The following is a 21,654-nucleotide window of genomic DNA, read 5'->3' as shown; positions in this document are numbered from 1 at the left end:
GATTATTTTGCATGATAAAAGATCTAATTGTAGTTCTAGTCTCTAGTTTTGACATGCTCTCTGCAAAAAAACCCCCAAAACAACAAAAACTAAAACAGCGGGATGCTTCACCATGCTTCGCTGCCAACATCTGTGCCTAAAGAGTTGTGCACAGTATTGTGTGTTGTATCATCTGTTACCCTTGCTGCAGTGGGTTTTATGAAATTGTCACATTTTCATACAGTGTTGCTGTTCTGTCAAGTAATTACATCTGTATCTCTGCTGCTTTTTTCCCGAGGCAGAGCAGAGAGCAGGCTGGGGTGACAGCTGCAGTGACACTACCCTCCAATCACAGAAAACATACAGCGCCACATGGTGCATATTAGAGCAAAATCATATTTGACAACTGTGAGTTCTCTGCTCTGACATTAAACCATAACCTCTTTCATTAAGTGCTCACAGGGAGCTGCAGGACACTGCTGGTCAGAACAATGCAAACTATGATACAATAATGTCAATGAATTACATTCATTTTCTAGATTTTTTGTCATCCTTTAAAAATAGCTCCATTTTTTTACATGCTAAAATCTACAAATTATACAAATTTCCATCCCCATAAATACAACCTTATCTAAGTAACGCAGTGAGTTTATTTGATCAGTTTGTCCTTGTTAGCATTTACTGCTGGCTTACATTTAGCAGGACTTTAACCAACATATGGTAATCCTATTTCACGCCAGAGAACGATGAGCAGTCTCTTCGTTAAGAGTCTGATCAGCATTCAGTGTTATGTTAGCATGCAGGCTCTGTCCCTCAGAGCCGCCTCACTCCTCTCTCCCCCTCTCTGCTAGAAACAGGCCCTTGTGCTCCCAGCAGTCTCCTCCTGTTTTATTTACATCTTAAGCATTTAAGCTGATGCTTCATCCAGAGCAGTTTAGCGAGAGTAAGCAGTAGGAGGTCAGTGTCTGATTCAAGGACACTATTTACAGGACATATGGTTGCTTCAGGATTGAACCCATAACTTGTCATTTATAGAACAGTCCCTTTAATGTTCGGCCACCTGGCTGCTTTATTTGTGGCTGGGTAATATTGTGTAGAAGCGCTTTTATAAAAAATGTGATGAAAGTACTCTTAAGTCGAGTTGGTGTAAGTTACAGCAGATGCCATGCAGCTGGAAGCTGAGGGTGAAATCTCTTTTGAAGTAGTCTATTTTGGGGGATGATTTTGAGGACTAATCTCACAGCATGCCGAAAATATTTTGACCACAACCATGAAAATGGATGGAGCAGTTAAAAGGAGAGCAGGCCAGCATGGTAGCTCATCTTTGCTGTCTCTACCTTATTTATAGTCCAGAAAAGCAAAATAAAGCATGAGTTTAGCAGCAAAAAATTACAAACAAGCTTGAAAATAAAATTAAACTGAAAAAAATAAGCATACTAATTAAAGTATGACAAATTTAAAGACTGCAGATGTATCCTAAAACACAGTAACAAAGCACAACCCAGGAAACCAGTTGTTTATTGGAAGACAATCTTGGGAGCAAAAATCCAGCTGATCACACTTATGCAATTTAATATATGACATCATATACATCTCAGTACGTTAATAATTTCAGCCTTTAAGGCCTCCTGCATTTCCACTATTGGTACTTTTGTGCATTCCTGATTCAATCCTCCTCTCTCGTTCATGTTCCAACCCTTTGTCCAAAAAAGTGCTTCCTATGTTTGACTAGGTTTTCAGTAGTTATGGCACACAGCAGTTAACCAAATAAATTAACTTAGCGCAAAGAAACTTTGTACCCAACTGCTTACAGTACTTCATGCTACGAGATATATTGCATCTGATGCTACAGAATGCTTGGTGGAAAAATAGCAATAAAAGTCAGAATCCATAAAACATAGAAGTGAGATTTAGCCCAGAGTCCTTGTTGGGGTGATTTGAAAAAAAAAGTACACCAAGTAATATTTTTAGCATATTTTTCTTCAAATTATAAATATTTACAAGGATTTGAATTTTCTGAAAAACATAAGAATCACTTTTCAGGCATTTTTGCTAAACTGTGTAAAATTTTCTCCTGTCACGAGTAGCCATTCCTTAATTTCTAAGTACCATAGACCAGCGGTCCCCAACCCCCGAGCCATGCACTGGTACCGGTCCGTGAGTCGTTTGGTACCGGGCCACGAGTGTTGAGGTTCAGGTGTGCAATTTATGGTTTACCGGGGGTTTTTTTCTTCGTTTTATCGTTCATATTTATTGTTTTTATCGTTACCTCAGTTCCCCTGTGTCTTTTCCCGTGTGTTATGAACACATTTTAGTTATTTAGGGCCGGTCCGTGGCACAAAATGAATGAAATATTGCAGAAAGACTGATGGAAGATGGAAACTTTTTTTCCCCTTCACATAAGAAAGAACACGCTTTTGGTCGATTAAATGTCTACTAAAACTTAAACACTGTAAAGAAGTGGCACACAGGAATTATGGCAACATCACATTGAAAGTTTGTAAAATTCATATAGAGAAATGGTCCTCATGCTAAACTTTCACCACGTTGAATGTCCATGTTTTTAAAAAAAAACTAACAAAAACAAAAAAACATCAATTGTTTCCAAACCACCTCATCACTCGTCTCCTTAAAGCCATCTATTTTTGAGTCTTATTTCAAAAGCTAAGGAGCCCCCGCATCATTGATTGTCCACTGGCCAAGGTAACGTCAGGTGACAGCTCTTGGAAATAGCCTTTGTAATTGGTCCCAATGAAACTGGCCAGGCGATCACTGCTTCATAGTGTTCTTGATGGTCCACCTCTGCCCCGAGCAGGGCTGCAGGACCAGCAGGTGGCCGGAGTAAACATTAGCCGGCACCACCTCCAGACAGCGTCCAGTAGCCCGATTTATGATCGATTCGTTCTGCAAGGCAGAAGGAGATACAATACTTTGGTTTTAACAGATTTCACAGATGGTCTGTGAACAATGCGTGATGGTGACAGAACAGTATGTAACCAGACCGGGCCTTATGTGAACTGTTGCAACCTCTTTCTTAAACAAATGGCACTAACTTTTTACCTTACATCTATATAAAATAAGTAAGGTCTCCCTATTTCCCTAAGACTTCTACGTCTGCAGGACTCTTCACTGCTTGTCCTGCTGTGTGACAAAGAATCGATGTGGCAGAAGGTCTGCAGCATCACTGTTCAAGCTCTCCTCTTCCCGTGCTACAGGCTGTAACTCTTTAGTTTTTAAAGGTTACCCAAACAGAACTAAAAGACCAACAGAAAATTGACTTACAAAAGGTTTTTCACATTAAAAGAAAAAGAGAATCAATGCCAAAGTAAAAGGTATATTGAGTCGCTTGTTACCCTTTAAGCAGTCTGGGTTTAGTTGTCTTAAGAGGACCCCTTATTTTCTAGCATAAATATAATTTTACAACAGTTATTGTTCATATTAATCATAGCCAAAGTCTCAATTTATGTGCAAATAATCCCCGTTAACCAGACTGCTTTGATTTCAGTAATAGCAGAGATGATATCCTAATATAGTCATCACAAACAGACAGATCTATCTGTGAAGTCCTACTGGCCCCGGTGTTAAAACCTTCTGTTTGTGAGGGTTTTAACACAAAGAAAGGTGGCTTCAACGGAGGTATTCGGAATATAAAGGCGGTTCTGTCAGATAAAGCATGAACTACGGGGCTGCAGCAATGCTGAGTATGAGAGAAATGAAGATTCATGCAAAGCTACTCTCATATTAGAGTCCAAGAGAAAAAAGAATGGACCCAGACATGAGCTCAATAGGTCCCTTTTAAAATCTGACATATAGATACTTTTCCTCTCAACTCTATGCCAGTAAATTTTAGTTTCTCTTATAAACACTCAGTTATATCATTGAAAAAGAGATTTCTTTACACTTCTGACCTGAGAGAAATGCCATGTCTTCTGTTTCACGTTGGTCACCTTTTCACAATTGAGGAGCTGAGGAAAGTTGCTCATCTGATCGTACACCACACAACGAGTGTCCTCACCAGTGCTGCCTAGGGGTCCCAGAAACAGCTGACCTTCTTTAGTGTAGCGTCCTAACTAAGAGGAAAACAGATACGTCACACATACAGTAAACGGAAAGTTACTGAACTGGCTGAGTGAATACTCTTCTCTTTATTAGCTAACGATGAAATAAGTATGTGATGATGTACAAGTTGAAGGTAACCTGGCAGGAATTTTCCTTGATTATGCAAGCTGTTGGGTTTTTTTTTTGCTGCTTTGAACAAGAGGATGGTGTTGTTCCCAATACTGCTGAGAGGCAAAACATGTCTTTGTTCTTCACTGAGTGCTAAACACAAAGATTTTCCTGTACATCACTGCTAATCACAGTGTTGTTTCAGCAGAGTTCTAACCCACATATAGCCCTAACATTTTATATACACCAAATTCTGCAGTTTTCTCAACTTGACAGAAAGAAAAAGCAGAAGTGAGTCAGATTCTTCCCGCTCTGTTTTCTAACCTTTGTGTCTTTCACTTCAGCTTTTTCGTTCAGATTAATAGTAATTTCCACTTTAGCAGTGCAGATAAAACAGTTCCTTTGGTTGCATCTAGCTCTGAGGCTTTGAGTGTGCTGACGATAAAGACTGATTGGGAAATTGTTTATATCGCATTCTGTTCCTAACAAAGCATGAATAGTGGTTGCAATGCCTTGCAAAAGATATAAAGATAAAGCTTTCCATCAACCACCCAGTCAGCCCAGTTTGGGTCTTTTTGCAGAGTAACTGCATCCTGTTTGCAGTACATCATACAAAAGTTAGGTGATTTAACAGCGTTTGGACTCAAAATCTTAAAAAATCCCACTTGTGGTCCCTAGATGTCACTGCTTCTTCTTAAGAACAGAGTATTTATTAAAATGTTTTTCTAGTATCTTTGACCACTACAAGTTACATTCATCTTTTCACAGATATTCATATCGCACTTTATTTTATGCACTTATGTGCTTTATCTGTTTTGCATACACACCTACAGCCAGTCACCATTTAACCTAACGTGCATGTCATCGGACTGTGGGAGGAAGCCGGACTACCTGGAGAGAACCCACGCTAAGACACCATGGGGTCGCTTTTATCTCCGTGGAAGTGCAAGTGTGAAAAACTGGTGGTCTAATAAAAACTGAAGACTTTTTGTTCCATCAAAAGGATAACTTTAAAAAATGCAACTGAAGCATGTCTTGTGAAGAAAGTGTGATGCGGCTGTTCGATTTGTATTGTTGATTGTCATTTATGCTTAGAAATATTTACTTATATATGCTTAGAGTTTTGTAATTAATTGTAGATTGGTAGAGGTTTTGATCCTTGATAGTCTGCAAACTGTGTGTGTATTAGACAGCACTTTGGGAGCATGAGAGGTCATACCGTGTTTTATTGTTTTATGGTAGGATTAACGTAGTTGCGTCTGTTCTAGTCTAGTCTTTGTTTAGATGAACTGCAGGACTTCCTCACCGTGTTATCTAGGATGAACCATCTAGGGTGAGGGGGAGGCTACCCTCTTCCTGACCAAGGATGTTTGACCCTTTGATCAGCAGTCACACACACACACACACACACACACACACACACACACACACACACACACACACACACACACACACACACACACGCACGCAGTAAGGATGGGCGGACATGTCTCAGCCTCCACCACTCTCAGCACTGGAGCCCCCCAGGGGTGTGTTCTGAGCCCCCTGCTGTACTCTTTGTACACATATGACTGTGTGGCCACTACCAGCTCCACCACCATCATCAAGTTTGCTGACGACACCGTCGTGGTGGGCCTGATCTCTGATAACAACGAGACGGCCTACCTGAAGGAGATTAGGAATCTGGAGAACTGGTGCCAGAGGAACAACCTCCTTCTAAACGTCAGTAAGACAAAGGAGCTGATAGTGGACTTCAGCACTAAGCAGGAGAGGAACTACCAGACCCCCGTCATCAACGAGTGCCCAGTGGAGAGAGTGGACAGCTTCAAATACCTCGGAGTTCACATCACGCAGGAACTGTCATGGTCCTGTCACATCAACACCGTGGTGAAAAAGGCCCGTCAGCGTCTCTACCACCTCAGACGCTTGAGAGACTTCCAACTGCCCTCCAAAGTGCTCAGGAACTTTTACTCGTGCACCATAGAGAGCATCCTGGCGGGAAACATCTTAACCTGGTTCGGGAACAGCACCATGCAGGACAGACGAGCTCTACAGAGGGTTGTGCGGTCAGCTGAGCGCACCATCCGCTCCGAGCTCCCTGACCTGCACTCAATCTACAGCAGGCGGTGCTGGACCAAGGCCAGGAAGATCGTGAAGGACCTCAGCCATCCCAACAACAGACTGTTCTCTCTGTTGAGGTCAGGAAAGCGATTCCGCTCCCTGAAGACCAACACAGAGAGACTGAGGAGGAGCTTCTTCCCGCAGGCGATACGGTCTCTCAATCACACCACCACACAGTACTGACCCACACATACAGTTCTTACACACACACTGGACTTTCTGGACTTTGTTTTTGCACAACACTGGTCACTATATTCTTCATTTCCGGTTAATACTTGTACAGCTGCTGTTATTGTGTATATATTTATTTATATTTAGATTTCTTCATACATTCTTATATAGTTCTATACTGTGTATTGGTGTATTTTGTTGTACAGTTATTTTATTTTCAACTTTAATTTATATATTTTATCTTATTCTTCCCAGTTAAATTTACCCTTCATTCTAATTTGTGTTGTACAGTTATTTCATTTTTAACCTTAATTTATATTTTATTCCTTCCTAGTTAAATTTACCCCTTTTTAATTTTTCATATTTATTTCCTACCTTATTCATAGCCTTTCCTTTTTTGTTTTCTTTAGGTCACGAGCAGTTGTCCAAGCATTTCACTACATATCGTACTGTGTATGACTGTGTATGTGACAAATAAAATTTGAATTTGAATTTATTACTCTTTGTGTGTATGTAGACGTCATATGTTAACGAACTTATGCATATTCATGTAACCTCAATAAAAGGACAGTGGTACGGGAGGACGGACGAGAGCAACTGGGGCCAAGCGAAGGAACGGCGATTGTCCGGTTCTCTCCCGTGCACGAGTAACATGAAGCTTGCCTACTTCGTGTCTTGCTTTGCAGTGTAATTATATTGCCTTTAACGTTCCAGCGGATGGGTTCAAGCTACAAACCTATCAGCGGCACTCATTTTTCCAGAATTGAATTGAAATTTTAGCTCCTTTAGCATTTTACCACTGAAGCCTTGACTTTCTGCCTAAAGCACCTGTTTACCACTGTGAGCTAAAAAGAGAGGCCCTTAGGGCTGAAGGGATGAAGAGCTGACACTGGCTGACTCAGGGCTTCAACACAAAAAGTGCAAGACACAATTTTATTCTGACAGCAGAACTCGCTCCTTGGAGGATTTCAGCTGAGCCTGTGATTGAGACACAGCTGCAAATCACATCACCGGAGAAGCTCACTGTATGTTTTCATGAGAAAGCAAAGCAACTGGAAAAAGATGGAGTATACTCTTTAGTATGGTGGTGAGGAAGAGTGTTGTACCTGAGGACCCCACCCATGGCATGGGTGCAGGGTGGCTGTGTGGTTCTCCTTCACACCCTGATCCATACACAGGTGGCTTGCTTTAGAATTGCGGACCTTAAATACACAAAAAAAAAGAGTCAGACTTAATTCATAAAATATGAATATTCCCCAAAATAATTACCGATTAAAAATGTATAAAGGCTAAAAACAAGGATGTGTCAGTGTGGATCAGACAAAGTTCTAAATCTCATTTATTTTCTATTAACAGCTGAGAAGATGTGGATGTACATGCTGTCTGAGTCCCTGCTTTCTTGTTATATTTTGGTCTGTGGAGGAGATACAAGTTTCTTAGGACTTTGTGTAAGTATCATTTATTTAATTTCAGTGGTTTAATTTGTACATCAGATCTTACATCTACAAACTTACTTTTTCCTGTGTCTTTGTCCTTCATGGCTCACCTCACCGTAGAACAGCGTATCGTTGTACCTCCTCATCTCTGGGTAAACGTTGTCTAGGTACCAGTGAAAGCTCTTACATTGCAGACTCTTCCTCAGTGCAACCCTCTGTGATATGTCTCCGTAATCAATACCGTGGTTCTGCAAGAGCAAAGGAAGTTATTATGCCTAAAGTCTCTACATAAATTGTGGAACCAAAAGAAAAACTGTTTGGCTCTGAACATGGACATCTGATAGTCACAAACAGACAAGCATGACTGACAGCATCCTCTCTAAGAGAGGTCTTGGTGCAGAAAAATGCCGTTCTCACCTCCATGGGGATGTTCCAGGCCAGGTAGACATTGGACTTGTACTCATCCATCCAGACCTCTGCCACACGCAGGGCATTAAGGCGTGTGTGGAAAGCTATGTTACTGTGGTAAGGTTTCTTCATTCGTGCAATATGAGCCACTCTGGAGCAAGGCAGCACCTCCATACTGCCTCCACACAGCCACACCTGTGGGTAGTAGGAGTATGAATTAAAGCTCACAATAATATACTGCTGGCTGCTGGGCAGCAGGAAATATAAATAGGCAGATGCACAGTCGCCGCGATGTCCTGATTTATAAAGTCAATTACAGCTAACAGCTGGAGCATAGAGCACCTGGAAGGACGTGTTTTCTTTGTGCTGGAACTAATGAAAGCTAAATCTGTACATTTAGAAGTCCTTCTCGGTTTTTCTTCTTGTTTTCTGTTATATAAAAAATATCTAATTGTTGCTTTTATTCATTTTTTTCTAGCCAACCTTAAGGGGCATCAAGAGGAGCTGAGGTTTTCGGCACTTCAGCACTGGGTTAACTTTTAAGCTCCAACTGTGAGTATACATACATAAATGCATGTTTTTTTACTTATATTGTTTGCTGTGACAACGTATCATCCAGAGCACTCTCCCAGTCAGCGAATACACCATGATGATTCCAGGCATGTCATTAAAGATCAACAAGAAGAGACGGTCAGAAGCACAAGTCATGCTTGAAGATGTGGCCAAAACATCTTCTACAGTTCACCATGCTATTTCCCAGCTTTGATGTAGGACAGCGGGCCAGAACAATAAGACATGAATGCTAGCATAGCCCCAAGAGCTACACAACAACAGAATAAAAAAAGAAGCATAAAAGCAAGCAGTTTACACAATCATAAAAGCATAAGACAACAAGTGAGTTTTGAGTTGGGACTTAAAGAGAGAGATGGAAGAGATATTTCTTAAATCAGGAGGTAGGGAATTCCAGAGTCGTGGAGCAGAGCAGCTGAAAGCCCTGCTCCCCATGGTGGCAAGACGGGGGGAAGGGACGGAGAGAGAAAGGGAAGAAGAAGATCTAAGACATCGAGATGGGGCAGTGATCTGAACCAGATCAGAGAGATATGGAGGAGAGAGATGATGAATAGCCTTAAATGTGTACAAGAGTATTTCTTCTTCCTGACCAAGATTCGTTCCTTTTGTTGCTTCTCATTAACAGAGGTCAAAGAAAGTATAATGATAAAGTGGAGAACTACTGGACATCATTCATTTTTGGTGCTAAAGGTTTAAGAATTAACTGCAGCAGAAGAGCTTCACCTGCTTGTGAAGTGGTTTAGAAAAGAAACCTCAGAGCATGAAGGTTGAATCAATTATCTCCTCATACAAACCACCCAGCAGCTGAGCTGAAAATGATATCAGAATGGCTAGAACAATGTTATGGTGCATCTAGAGCTACTGAAACAGCTCTTAATGCAAAACTTTAAAAAAGAGCTTTTTGACCTAGCAGACTTGCTATTGAAGAAATAGGAAGCTGAACAAGATAACTTCCTCCCAGGATCCTCTCTGGAAACAGCCAGTGGTACTCATCCCTTTTTCCAAAAGCTTCTACACAACCTCAGGAAAAATGGACATGCCCAAATAAGGGCATCATGTAGCTACAATCTCTAAGTTGATCAGTGGTGGAATCCAATGACCTAGCTGTAATCCTTACTTCATTCACAATGATAGCCATCAAAATCAGCAGGTCAAGACTGAGGTATCCTCTGCAGGTTTGGAGAACAAATGTGCAAAGCCAGCAACTGACCAATTAGGAACTATCCCAGCCACAGAAAAACACAGCCCTTAAACAAACACAGAGGCTTCAGAGGAAAACCCCTTGAAGAACAGATGAGAACAGGACATGGTGCTGTGAATTCATTCATGCAGGACTGTGAGTGAGATCAAACCACTGGACCCTGAATTGACCTCTCACTGTTAGGTAGAATTGTTGTGCACATCCACAAGCTTCAAAAGGAGATTAACTGCTCTCATAATGAATAATTTACCCAGAAAGTGGATCTCGGCAGGGTACTCACAGAAGAACTGAGCATCAAAATGGAAAAGAAAGAAGATTTAAGACACGTTAGGCATGGTTGTTGTTGACAGAAGGACTGGTCTGAGTATTTTGGAAACTCCTGATCTACTAGGATATTTCTGTATTACCATCTCTAGGGTTATCCCAAGGGATGGTCCAAAAAAGAGGAAATATCCAATGAGAGACAGTTCTCTGGGTGAAAATATCTTGTTGATACCAGACCCGACCAGAGACTGCTTTGAGCTGACAAGAAGGCAACAGTAAAACAGATAACTTCTTCTTAAAAACCACTTTTGCATTACTTTGAACCGTGAACCTTGAAGAATTTGGGCTAGAGCAGCAGAGGACCATATCAGGTGCTACTCTTGTGAGCTAACAGGAAAGTCTCCACAGTCAGGGGATCTCAATCAGATAGATCACGAGATTCCCATCGTGAATGCACAGCTGACAAATCTGCATCAACTGCATGAGGCCATCATGCCACGATCAATCTTTGAGGAATGTTTCCAGTACTTTGTTGAATCTATGCCATGAAGAATTAAAACAGCTCTGAAGGCAAAAGAGTGTCCAACCTAATACTGACAAGGTGTATCTAATAAAGTATCTGCTGAGTGTGTCCAACCCACGAGCCTTCTGCTGTGAACATAATGAAGACATGGATATCCAAGCTATCTGAACCCACGTCAAAGTGATGTGAGCGTAACAGAAACTTCAAACTGACAGGTCGCCAAACAATTGCACAGATGCAACCTATTTCACTCCTGACAAACATTCCTACTGGATAAAAAGTAGGTCCGTCAGTCTTTCTTCACACTGGGAACAATATGAAACATGTTCCATCCACAGATAAGGAGCACTACAAACAGAAAATGGGCACATAGGTTTTAAAGATAACCTATGTGTTTCTGTTACCCAAGGACACGGGTGCTAACCAACAGAGGGTATGCCAAAAAAAAACATTTTACTGCTCTCTGCCACACTCTAAGATAAATAAGCAGTACTATGATTTCATGTAAAAGATGTTGGACAACAACCATGCAAAATTGCCCCATAGAGGTGCTGATATCTACCGCTTAACATTCATTATCCCAAGAATCCTGTTAAAACCCAAACAGTCATTGATTCAAGTGCTTGTTATGAAAGAGTTTCTCTGAATGAGGGCCTTCTCCCTGGACACATCCAAACAATCCTCTTGTAAGGGTTGTAGTGAAATGTAGAAATGTTGTTGTCGCAGGGCAACTCTGGATATGTGTCCCACTGCTTTGTAGTAAAAGAGGAACAGAAAGAAATGTGGTTCTTGAGATGTGACATTGTGGGCTAGATTCATGTCTTTGCTAATACTTCATCTCCAGCAGTTGTAATATATTTATAGGTGCGTTGAAGCTGAATTTTAGCTGTTTTATTGCATCTGTACACGTTTACTTATCTAGACTTAATTTTGGGGGGAATCTTGATATTTTTGATGACAAGATATAAGAACTTTCCATTTCAGATTCAAGTTATGACCAAGTCAACTCAAAGACAAGGCAACCGTTTTTGTCTTTCTAAAAATATTTGATTGTTTAGCTTGCTGGATAAAAGCCAACACACTCGGGTTGTGAAAATGTTTGACGTTATTTTTTCAGGAAAAATCTAATAACCTTGCAGAAAAACAAAAGACTCTCCAATCTCTCAAAATGTACAGAAACAAACTCCAACCTTCCTGCTCTGCTCTACGTGACCTATTTATCTCCATTGCCCTGCTGTGAGCTGCTCACACAGGACTGGTCCTCCAGGACTCTTAATGGGGCCTCATCAGTGGTGCCACGCTACGGTGGCCACTGCTCCACTTAAAACCTACAGGGGTAAAGAGGGAGCAGGAACAAGAGGAAACTGGGTGACACACAAACCCTGATGCCTAGTTCGATGTTCTCCCCTCCGTAGACGTCCATGCCTGAGTCGAGTAGACCGAGTTCTCCAAAGTAGTCCCGATTGGCCACAAAGGAGCATCCAATCATGGCAGGCGTCCTGCAGCCAGGAAAACACACTATCATGTGACACTGAGCGTTTGCAAACACCAGAATGTGTTTTTTTGTGGCTTTATCTGATGTTTATTTTGGAGTACTTTTCTACAACCCAAATCTCCACTATGCAAAGTTTCACACTTTATATTTCAGCCTATTATGTGGAGGGTAAATCTAAACATTTTTGTGCATACTCATGCAATTTATTCTTATTTTTAATTAAAGAATGGAAGGAAATCCAATTTAACACAAATATATGGGTGATAATCAGATAATTAAAATCCTATTTTCACCACTCTCTAATTTAGGCTGTAATTTTTTTATTGCTTTAATGAAGTCTGGTTTCCCATCAGGAGCTTTTTTTCTTGTTTTCCCCTAATCTTCCCCAAAACTAAAAAAAGAACTTGGTGGCAGTTTTATTGAAAATCTTAAAGAAGTGGAAAAAAATACATCTCAGAAGTGTGAGATCTGTGTTCACGTTTAAATGGGAGAAGCTGGCATACCTTATTGGTGCAGACATGTCTCCCTCCTCCCACCACTCTTTGGGTGGATTAATGTACATGCACCACAGTTCCCAGTTGTAGCCATGGCCAGAGTTCTCATAGCGCTCCACCTCAAAGGTATCGTGCTTGATGTTGTCGATTGACGGCAAGATAATCCTCTTGTGGTTTTCTTTTATTCTAGCTAGAACTGGTTCTGACCTGAAAAAAGTGCAAACACACACACACTCACACATTTAGTTGACTTTACTTTGTGCAGAAACAAAGTTTATAACATCTTTTAAGAGCACCACTTTTTTCATCCACTTCAGTCAAATAGAAAGTTCCTTGTGTCGTCCCAGTTTTATCACTAATTCTGTTTGATTCAGCCGAGTTGAGCTCTGCAGGGGGCAGTGAGAGAACTGCACGGTATACCTTAAGTTATGCACTGAGCTCGAAAATGAGATCCACAAAAAGACATCAACAGGATGTGGCAGTTGTCTTAGCGGGGTTAATAAGGTCCCTCATTGCATGCTAATTTCTTGACAGTATTTAGCCTTTGATTCAGTTCACCACCAAGCGCTCAGCTTTTTTGAATTAGTACAAAACCTTCATTTTTTATGGTTACTAAAAATTTACTTTTACGACAAGTTCTCCAAGAGGGGTCCTGTTTTGGTGTGTGTTTTATGTGTGCTTGTGATGTTTTTTTTTAAATAAAATCCGTTCAACCTGATCCCACAGCCTCAAGTGTCTCATTTTAAAACTTCTCAGGCGTGAAATAGCTTGGCTCTTCCTTTTATGCAGCTTCAGCTATCCTTTGTCTTCTCTTTCCATGGTTTCTTTGCACTTTGTAGCACTCTTTTAACACTGATACCCAAAGCTCTATTATTGTCATTGTTGTTATCATGAATAAGTAGAGAGATACTCCCATACGGTTTATGACAAAATTTAATCCGAAGTGATTGATGGCCCTAATCATGACCTTTTGACCTCGCCCCTCCCCCCCGGAAGCGAGTAATGACCGTGACGAATTGCATCCGGAGAAGGGGGGGGCGGGAACCCCCCGACATCCGGAGAAGGGGGGGCGAACCCCGGAAGCGCGCCATCTGTCGCTAAGCGTGTCGAATTGCATCCTGAGAAGGGAGGGGGGGTAAACCTCCGGAAGCGCGCCATCTGTTGTTGGGAAAAAAAAAGAAAAAAGTTTTTAGAGGGAGGAGAATAAAAGCAGAGAGGAGGAGTTCACAATTTCTAAGCCTCAGACACACAAGATGGATTTCATTCTGCAGCCCAGCAGCTCTCCTGTGTCCGATGAGATCTGCTCTCCCAAAGAAGAAGGCTTTGAATATGCCATATTCAAATACAGCATATTTACTAAGGAAGGCCTCGATCCGGACCTTATGACACTTCCGGAAATACTCCGGAATTGTCTAGTCATTTTCAGACCTGATGCGTCATGTTCCATAAACATGAGGGGAGGGGTTTGGTTCCTGAAGCACAGCGGTGATGCAGCAGCTGATTTTGTGCTGTATAGAGAGACAGAGCGGCAGCTAGTTTTCCGCAAACTCATAGTCTGAATTCTGTTTCAATATTATGACGATTTTCTCTGTATTTCTTAATGGGAATAAAGAGTGACTTCCTGTAGAGATTTCAATAGTATTTTATTTTCCTATAATACAGACGCAGTAAAAAAAACCTTTAAGATGATCTGCCTAGCAACAAATTGCATTTTTAGGCTACACCATAGCTTGTGATGAAAAGAAGAACTTTCTATCCGCTTGTAACCTACAGGCTGCCTACCCCGTATGTGTAAAAATGAATAAATATCCCTTAGTGAATACTTTTCTTTGAATACTACTTTTCCTTTTGAGAATCCCTTTTACAAGGGACTGAAAAAACAAACCATAATTGCCGTGACAGGCGATCTTGTTTCACACACACACACACACACACACACACACACACACACACACACACACACACACACACACACACACACACACACACCGCGGGTCAAGGAGGAGTGAGATATCAGATATCAGTTTTTTCTCAATGCTTATAACCTATAACGCGCCCCCCAAAACAATATTATTATTATTAAAACATCTATAAGGTAGGTTTTGCGCAGCCTGCTCCTTGTCAGACCAAAGTTTTTTTCTTCATTACTTTTAGCTACTTTTACACTGGGTTTTCTCAATAGACAGAAAATGAAAATGAGGAGTCAACAGCCGATATTATCATTGCTTGTAACCCGGTAAATAATTTCGTACATCTCCCCATAAAATAAGCCTTAGTGGAAAAAAGCTCATATTCGAATACGTTTATTCCCCTCTGTGGGAAAGAGTTTTTTTCTCAGAGTCAACCATGAGGCGAGTTTTGTCAACAGCAATTGTCCATTTGGTAAAACAAATATCCGCCTCTAAGTCGTATTTTACCGTTGCAGAATGTGGAAAACAGACAGCCCTCACAGGAGGCACCCAGGGGCCCACCTCACACACCATAGTTAAAATATTTAAATTTCAACTAAATTTGTAGTAATGATCGGATTTCCTCACTTATCTACACCACACTCCTTGATTTCTTATCGTTTCTTATCGTTCCTCTGTCCCTTAATAGAAACTATCCTCCCTTTCAGTTGTCTTTTGCACTTCCATATCGCAAAGCAGTTACTGTAGGTTATTTTCTGCTTATGCATTAATGTAATTAATTAACTTATTTATCCTTAAGTACGGTAATGACTTGAGTTCTAATGCTTTTTGTCTCTTGAGTTAGCCGTCAATGTGGGATTTTTTTACCCTTTTGTTCAGTTAAAGCTGCCTTTCATTCTTCAACGCAGCTTAAACTCTAATAGGTAAGCTTTCTTGTAATTTCTTAGTTCTGCAGGCTTCTTGAAAGACATCCGAGACTCTTCTTTGGATGCTGGATGCCTTTTGTTTTGTTTTCTGTCAAGATGATCCCACACTGCTTCGATTATCTTGAGGTTCGAACCCTGGAGAGATCAATCCATGACTGATGCGTTGTTTCATCCAGGCATACTTTGACTACAATGGCAGTATGTTTGCGATCATTGTCGTACTGAAAGTTGCTGCCAATCAGACATTACTTGGTATTACATGGTCGATCAAAATCTGGTGGAACTTTTCTACATTCATAATTTGATTAATTTGGATAAGAGCTCCAACAACACTGGCTGAAATCCAGCCTCAAAGCACGGTAGAGTATCCACGCTGTGTTAAAGACGGCTATAGACATTCACTGTTGTATCTCTCTTCGGACCTCTTCCATGCATATTTCAAATTTGGATTCATTACTCCATAAGACATATTACAGCTGATTTCTTTTTCCAGTCAATTTCTTGTGTAATTTGGCACACCTCAGCCTTATTTTTCTCTGTTCTCCTTCCTTAAGAATGGCTTATTAACAGCCACCCTTCCAACTCAGATAACTTTTGATGAAATGTTTACAGCACTTGAGTTACTCGCCACGGCCATCCTAAATGCTAAGAACACTAAACTTTAATTCTAAATTACGTTAACCAGAAAAAACAAGCCAAAGTCGAGATGTTGCTGAGCTGACCTGTGCTATGCTATGCCTTCTAAAGCACGTATAATGTAAACAGAACTGGTCTTTGCACAGAAGCCTGTGGAGCTTCATAATTAACCTCAGTGTGTGAAGAGCACTCTCCATTTAATAATAGCTGTAATAAAATGTTATGGCCGACGGTGTTAAACGCTGCACTTGGGTCTAGCAGGGAAGATTTCAACTTTTCAATACGAATGAAGGCTGAAAACTGATTAGATTAATGTCTGATGATCTTTTCTGTGCTTCTTCAAGTTTGTAACACCAAACATATTAAAGGATGATGTAAGGCTCACAGGAAGAGTTTAATTAGACACACATTTACTATTTTCTTTATACTCTTTCTTTCTTGACATGTTTAATATGATTACTATCAGAGGAGAAAATGACCCTTGTGTAGTTTAAAAAAGTTTTATTTAATCAAACTGTAATGTTGTTGAACTCTGACGGACGTGTCTTTTAATCTTGTCAACAAATCCTTAATCATCTAAATCTGCCATTTATCATCTAGTAAAATGTTCCCTCTGCTTCTGCTGCACATCTCCCCGGACACTCTCCGCTTCACCTGTCCTGTGCAGGTGGTCCAACCCCTGCCTGCCTCCTTAAACTGGGGTGTTTAAATCTCTTTACCTCTGTTGTGAACTTCACACAAAGTTTGTGGTAACAAAATCAAACTGACGAGGATCTCGTTTGAAAAACACACACTCACGAGACAAAATAAAAACAGACTGCTCAAAGCAAAAGCAGAGCCCTCACAGCTGGTAGTACAAAACACAGCGACAACATGCGTATTAGATACCCTCAGTGCCAGAAGCATAAATATGAAAAAATGTGATCACCAAGAGTATCCTAACAACGGCGTTGAGGTGGGTGTTACAGTAAAAAAAAAAAGTAGCCAAATTTTCATCTGAAAATGTTGAATTTTAGTAAAAACAATGCTCTGTAGTTTGATACTGTCGTTACAGACTAAGCAGATGTTTAAAGCCTTCGGACGCTCATTTGAAACGCACTCATTCTCCTTATCAGCTGGAAACATTAAAGCCGTAAAATGACTTTTTCAAACGGATAAAAACTATTGAACAACAGCAATGTTGAGCCTGTTCCAAAATTTGGATGTACATGTGTTGAAGGTGTGGGTCTTGTTGAATTATTAAACATACATTCTTTAATTTTTCGAGCCACAAAAACAACAACTTTTAATTTTCTTCTGCTTGAGTATCGGCCTCGGGTAGCTCTACTTATCATTGCTCAGTCAGTTGTCTGTTTGTGCTACTTTTTTAAGGAGCAGCGTATTATTGGTAAGGGTGACTTTATGTGTTTAGCTACTTAAGTGGAAGTACTGTGGATAGTTTTACCTTACATACATAGATCTACCAATACAGCTTCTGAGGTAACTGTTTACAAAATGTTATAATCTATTCAAAGGTTCTTTGCAATTTTACATTGATAAACATTATCCTTAACACATTTGGCCCACATAAAGTACTATGGCCATCACACTGTCATTTAGAATTGTTTAAATAACTCCTGTCTTAAGTCCTTCCATCAAAAAAAAAAAAAAAAAAAAAAAAAAACATGGTTCACTTTTACATCACAAAATGTTAGAAATATAAGTCGTTCATAACAAACTGAAAGGTTGGGAGTTTAAAAATCCAAACCGATGGAAGAATCAGAATCAGAATACTTTATTGATCCCTGGGGGAAATTATTTTTTGTTACAGTGCTCCATTATAAACCAACATTAAGACAAGACAGACAATACACTAACTAAGAATAGTACAATATATACATATATATACATACATACATACATACATACATAAGTCACTCATAAATAAATAGCTGGAAAAGAAACATGTGTAGCTGTAGCAGCAAACAGTGTGTTAAGTGGATGCGTTGTACAGGGAGATGGCCACAGGCAGGAAAGATTTCCTGTGTCGTTCAGTGGTGCTTTTCGGTAATCTCAGTCTCTCACTGAACGTGCTCCTGTGACTGACCAGCATGTCATGGAGTGGGTGGGAGGTGTTATCCAACATTGTCTTTATCTTGGACAGCATCCGCCTCTCCGACACCACCTTGAGGGTGTCCAGCTCCATCCCCACAACATTGCTGGCCTTACGGATCAGTTTATCGAGTCTGTTGGCATCTGCGACCCTCAGCCTGCTCCCCCAGCATGCAACAGCATAGAGGATCGCACTGGCCACAACAGACTCATAGAAAACTCATAGAAAATAGGAAGCAGAAGTAGAAGACTATAACGTCTCAGAGCACACGGTGTCTATTATTGTGTAGACATGTATAAATAAGAGCTTAATAAAGATGCTTAATTTCTTAAGAAATAAACAGGTGGAGTGATCTTTATCAAAAGTGGATGTTGCATCTCTGGCTAAACCACTGTACCCAAAAAAACTTTAAAAATCTACTGTGTGTGAGGCTGTGTAAGTAAAGCTTGCCCTTCACACCCGCGTGTAATAAACCATTTGTTGAGGGGTTGTGGATTTGGCACCTCAGCATTGTGAAAGTGGGGAAACATGTTTCTGGCTGTGCATAAGATTTCTGCTTACAACTTAGAATCTCAGTTCTAAATGAAATTCAGATGTTTTTTTTAAGTATGGCTAATGTATTATTTGACTTCTAAGACACACACACACACACACACACACACACACACACACACACACACACACACACACACACACACAAGAACAACACAGAGAAGAAGAAGAGGGGGTCGTTTTACTACGCATCATAAAAACGCAATCATTCATAACATGGACAGTGAGAAGTAAAACTCGTCGTCTTACCACATGTTATATTCTGTAAACTTAAAATAATCCGCAGAAATTAGAGTTTAGTGTTTTAATTCATCTATTAAAAAACACGAGTCAACATTACTGAAGTGACGCTTTAACGATGCGTCTTATCATCGTGTTTATGATGATAAAACATGTTCTCTCGTTAGTAGATGTCTGCGCTGTCACTTGTCACGAAAATGTTCAGAGCCAGGGTTCCTCTTTAATTACCATTGATCGTTAATAGGGTCACAAAAGATTTGTCGCATTATCCCCATAAACAAAATGCTTTTATAGAAATCATTGTGATACAAATATTTAGATTCTTGATTCACAATGTGCACGAACTCAAAATCTTTAGAGGTTCATATTTATAAAGTATCGCAAATAATACATTTATACCATTGTATGAGCTACACTTCTTGTAAAAACTGATTGAAAAAAGCTCCTGTCGTGACCTTCCTTCTGTGAGGACACACACACACACACACACACACACACACACACACACACACACACACACACACACACACACAGAGAGAGAGGGAGAGGGGGGGGGGGGGGGAGATCATTAGGATTGGAGGCGTTTTTTGGATTTTCACTTATTGTCGGCTTTACAGTCACATAAAATTCATTCCAATTTTTTGCCTTTGCTTCAATTAAGGTGTTTCTTTAAATCTACAGCAGCTCCCTTTTCAAAAGGTTTACTGACAACTGACAACGATCAATAGCAGCATACGTGGGGGGAAGAGTATGAGTCTTACGGTGACAGCGGGGCCGTGGGAGCCGGAGGGAGGGGTGAGGGTCCGCGCTAAATTTGCAAAGTTACTGATTTAAAAATTATATTTTTGAATTTTTAATTGCATGACAAACATACGATAGACTCTTGAGCATATTTATATAGCTAAATACACAACGGTATAACCGTGCTAAATAAAAGAGGTCCAAGTACCAAAGCACTCTAATGCAAGCCTCTAAACTGCATGTTGATAAGTACGTGAAGCGTACCTCTACAGCTGAAAACAGATTGTATCCATACTTTGAGGATCTGCTGAATTGTTTTTTTTTTTTGATGAACTGCAGATGATGATGAATTCCTCTTTATTGTAGAAACAGTCCCTAAGCTGTTGTTGCTCATACTTACCGAGTTCCCTAGCTACTTCCTTACTATGTCAGTAAACCTTTTGAAAAGGGAGCTGCTGTAGATTTAAAGAAACACCTTAATTGAAGCAAAGGCAAAAAATTGGAATGAATTTTATGTGACTGTAAAGCCGACAATAAGTGAAAATCCAATCACAGAAGGAAGGTCACGACAGTATCAGTAAATATGAACCTCTAAAGATTTTGAGTTCGTGCACATTGTGAATCAAGAATCTAAATATTTGTATCACAATGATTTCTATAAAAGCATTTTGTTTATGGGGATAATGCGACAAATCTTTTGTGACCCTATTAACGATCAATGGTAATTAAAGAGGAACCCTGGCTCTGAACATTTTCGTGACAAGTGACAGCGCAGACATCTACTAACGAGAGAACATGTTTTATCATCATAAACACGATGATAAGACGCATCGTTAAAGCGTCACTTCAGTAATGTTGACTCGTGTTTTTTAATAGATGAATTAAAACACTAAACTCTAATTTCTGCGGATTATTTTAAGTTTACAGAATATAACATGTGGTAAGACGACGAGTTTTACTTCTCACTGTCCATGTTATGAATGATTGCGTTTTTATGATGCGTAGTAAAACGACCCCCTCTTCTTCTTCTCTGTGTTGTTCTTGTGTGTGTGTGTGTGTGTGTGTGTGTGTGTGTGTGTGTGTGTGTCTTAGAAGTCAAATAATACATTAGCCATACTTAAAAAAAACATCTGAATTTCATTTAGAACTGAGATTCTAAGTTGTAAGAAGAAATCTTATGCACAGCCAGAAACATGTTTCCCCACTTTCACAATGCTGAGGTGCCAAATCCACAACCCCCCAACAAATGGTTTATTACACGCGGGTGTGAAGGGCAAGCTTTACTTACACAGCCTCACACACAGTAGATTTTTAAAGTTTTTTTGGGTACAGTGGTTTAGCCACAGATGCAACATCCACTTTTGATAAAGATCACTCCACCTGTTTATTTCTTAAGAAATTAAGCATCTTTATTAAGCTCTTATTTATACATGTCTACACAATAATAGACACCGTGTGCTCTGAGACGTTATAGTCTTCTACTTCTGCTTCCTATTTTCTATGAGTTTTCTATGAGTCTGTTGTGGCCAGTGCGATCCTCTATGCTGTTGCATGCTGGGGGAGCAGGCTGAGGGTCGCAGATGCCAACAGACTCGATAAACTGATCCGTAAGGCCAGCAATGTTGTGGGGATGGAGCTGGACACCCTCAAGGTGGTGTCGGAGAGGCGGATGCTGTCCAAGATAAAGACAATGTTGGATAACACCTCCCACCCACTCCATGACATGCT

At 40.3% G+C, this 21,654-nt stretch overlaps 1 protein-coding gene across 1 annotated transcript; it reads right to left on the bottom strand.

The window, feature by feature from the left end:
* Nucleotides 1-1,481: 1,481 nt before the first annotated feature.
* LOC146654858 (polypeptide N-acetylgalactosaminyltransferase 17-like) lies at nucleotides 1,482-14,781 on the bottom strand. Its single transcript, XM_085379878.1, has 7 exons — nucleotides 12,839-14,781; nucleotides 12,222-12,339; nucleotides 8,292-8,477; nucleotides 7,985-8,122; nucleotides 7,545-7,640; nucleotides 3,888-4,049; nucleotides 1,482-2,883 (listed from the first exon to the last, which is right to left on the bottom strand). Exons 1-7 carry the CDS (start codon nucleotides 13,069-13,071, stop codon nucleotides 2,749-2,751), a joined length of 1,068 nt encoding a protein of 355 aa, XP_085236004.1. The 5' UTR covers nucleotides 13,072-14,781; the 3' UTR covers nucleotides 1,482-2,748.
* Between the last annotated feature and the right edge of the window lie 6,873 nt (nucleotides 14,782-21,654).

The sequence above is a fragment of the Rhamphochromis longiceps genome, linkage group LG14, assembly GCF_057381845.1.
Source record: "Rhamphochromis longiceps isolate RC_006_pf linkage group LG14, R_longiceps_female_GT1.1, whole genome shotgun sequence".
In the NCBI taxonomy this organism is placed as follows: domain Eukaryota; kingdom Metazoa; phylum Chordata; class Actinopteri; order Cichliformes; family Cichlidae; genus Rhamphochromis; species Rhamphochromis longiceps.
This window is presented reverse-complemented; position numbering and strand designations above follow the sequence as displayed.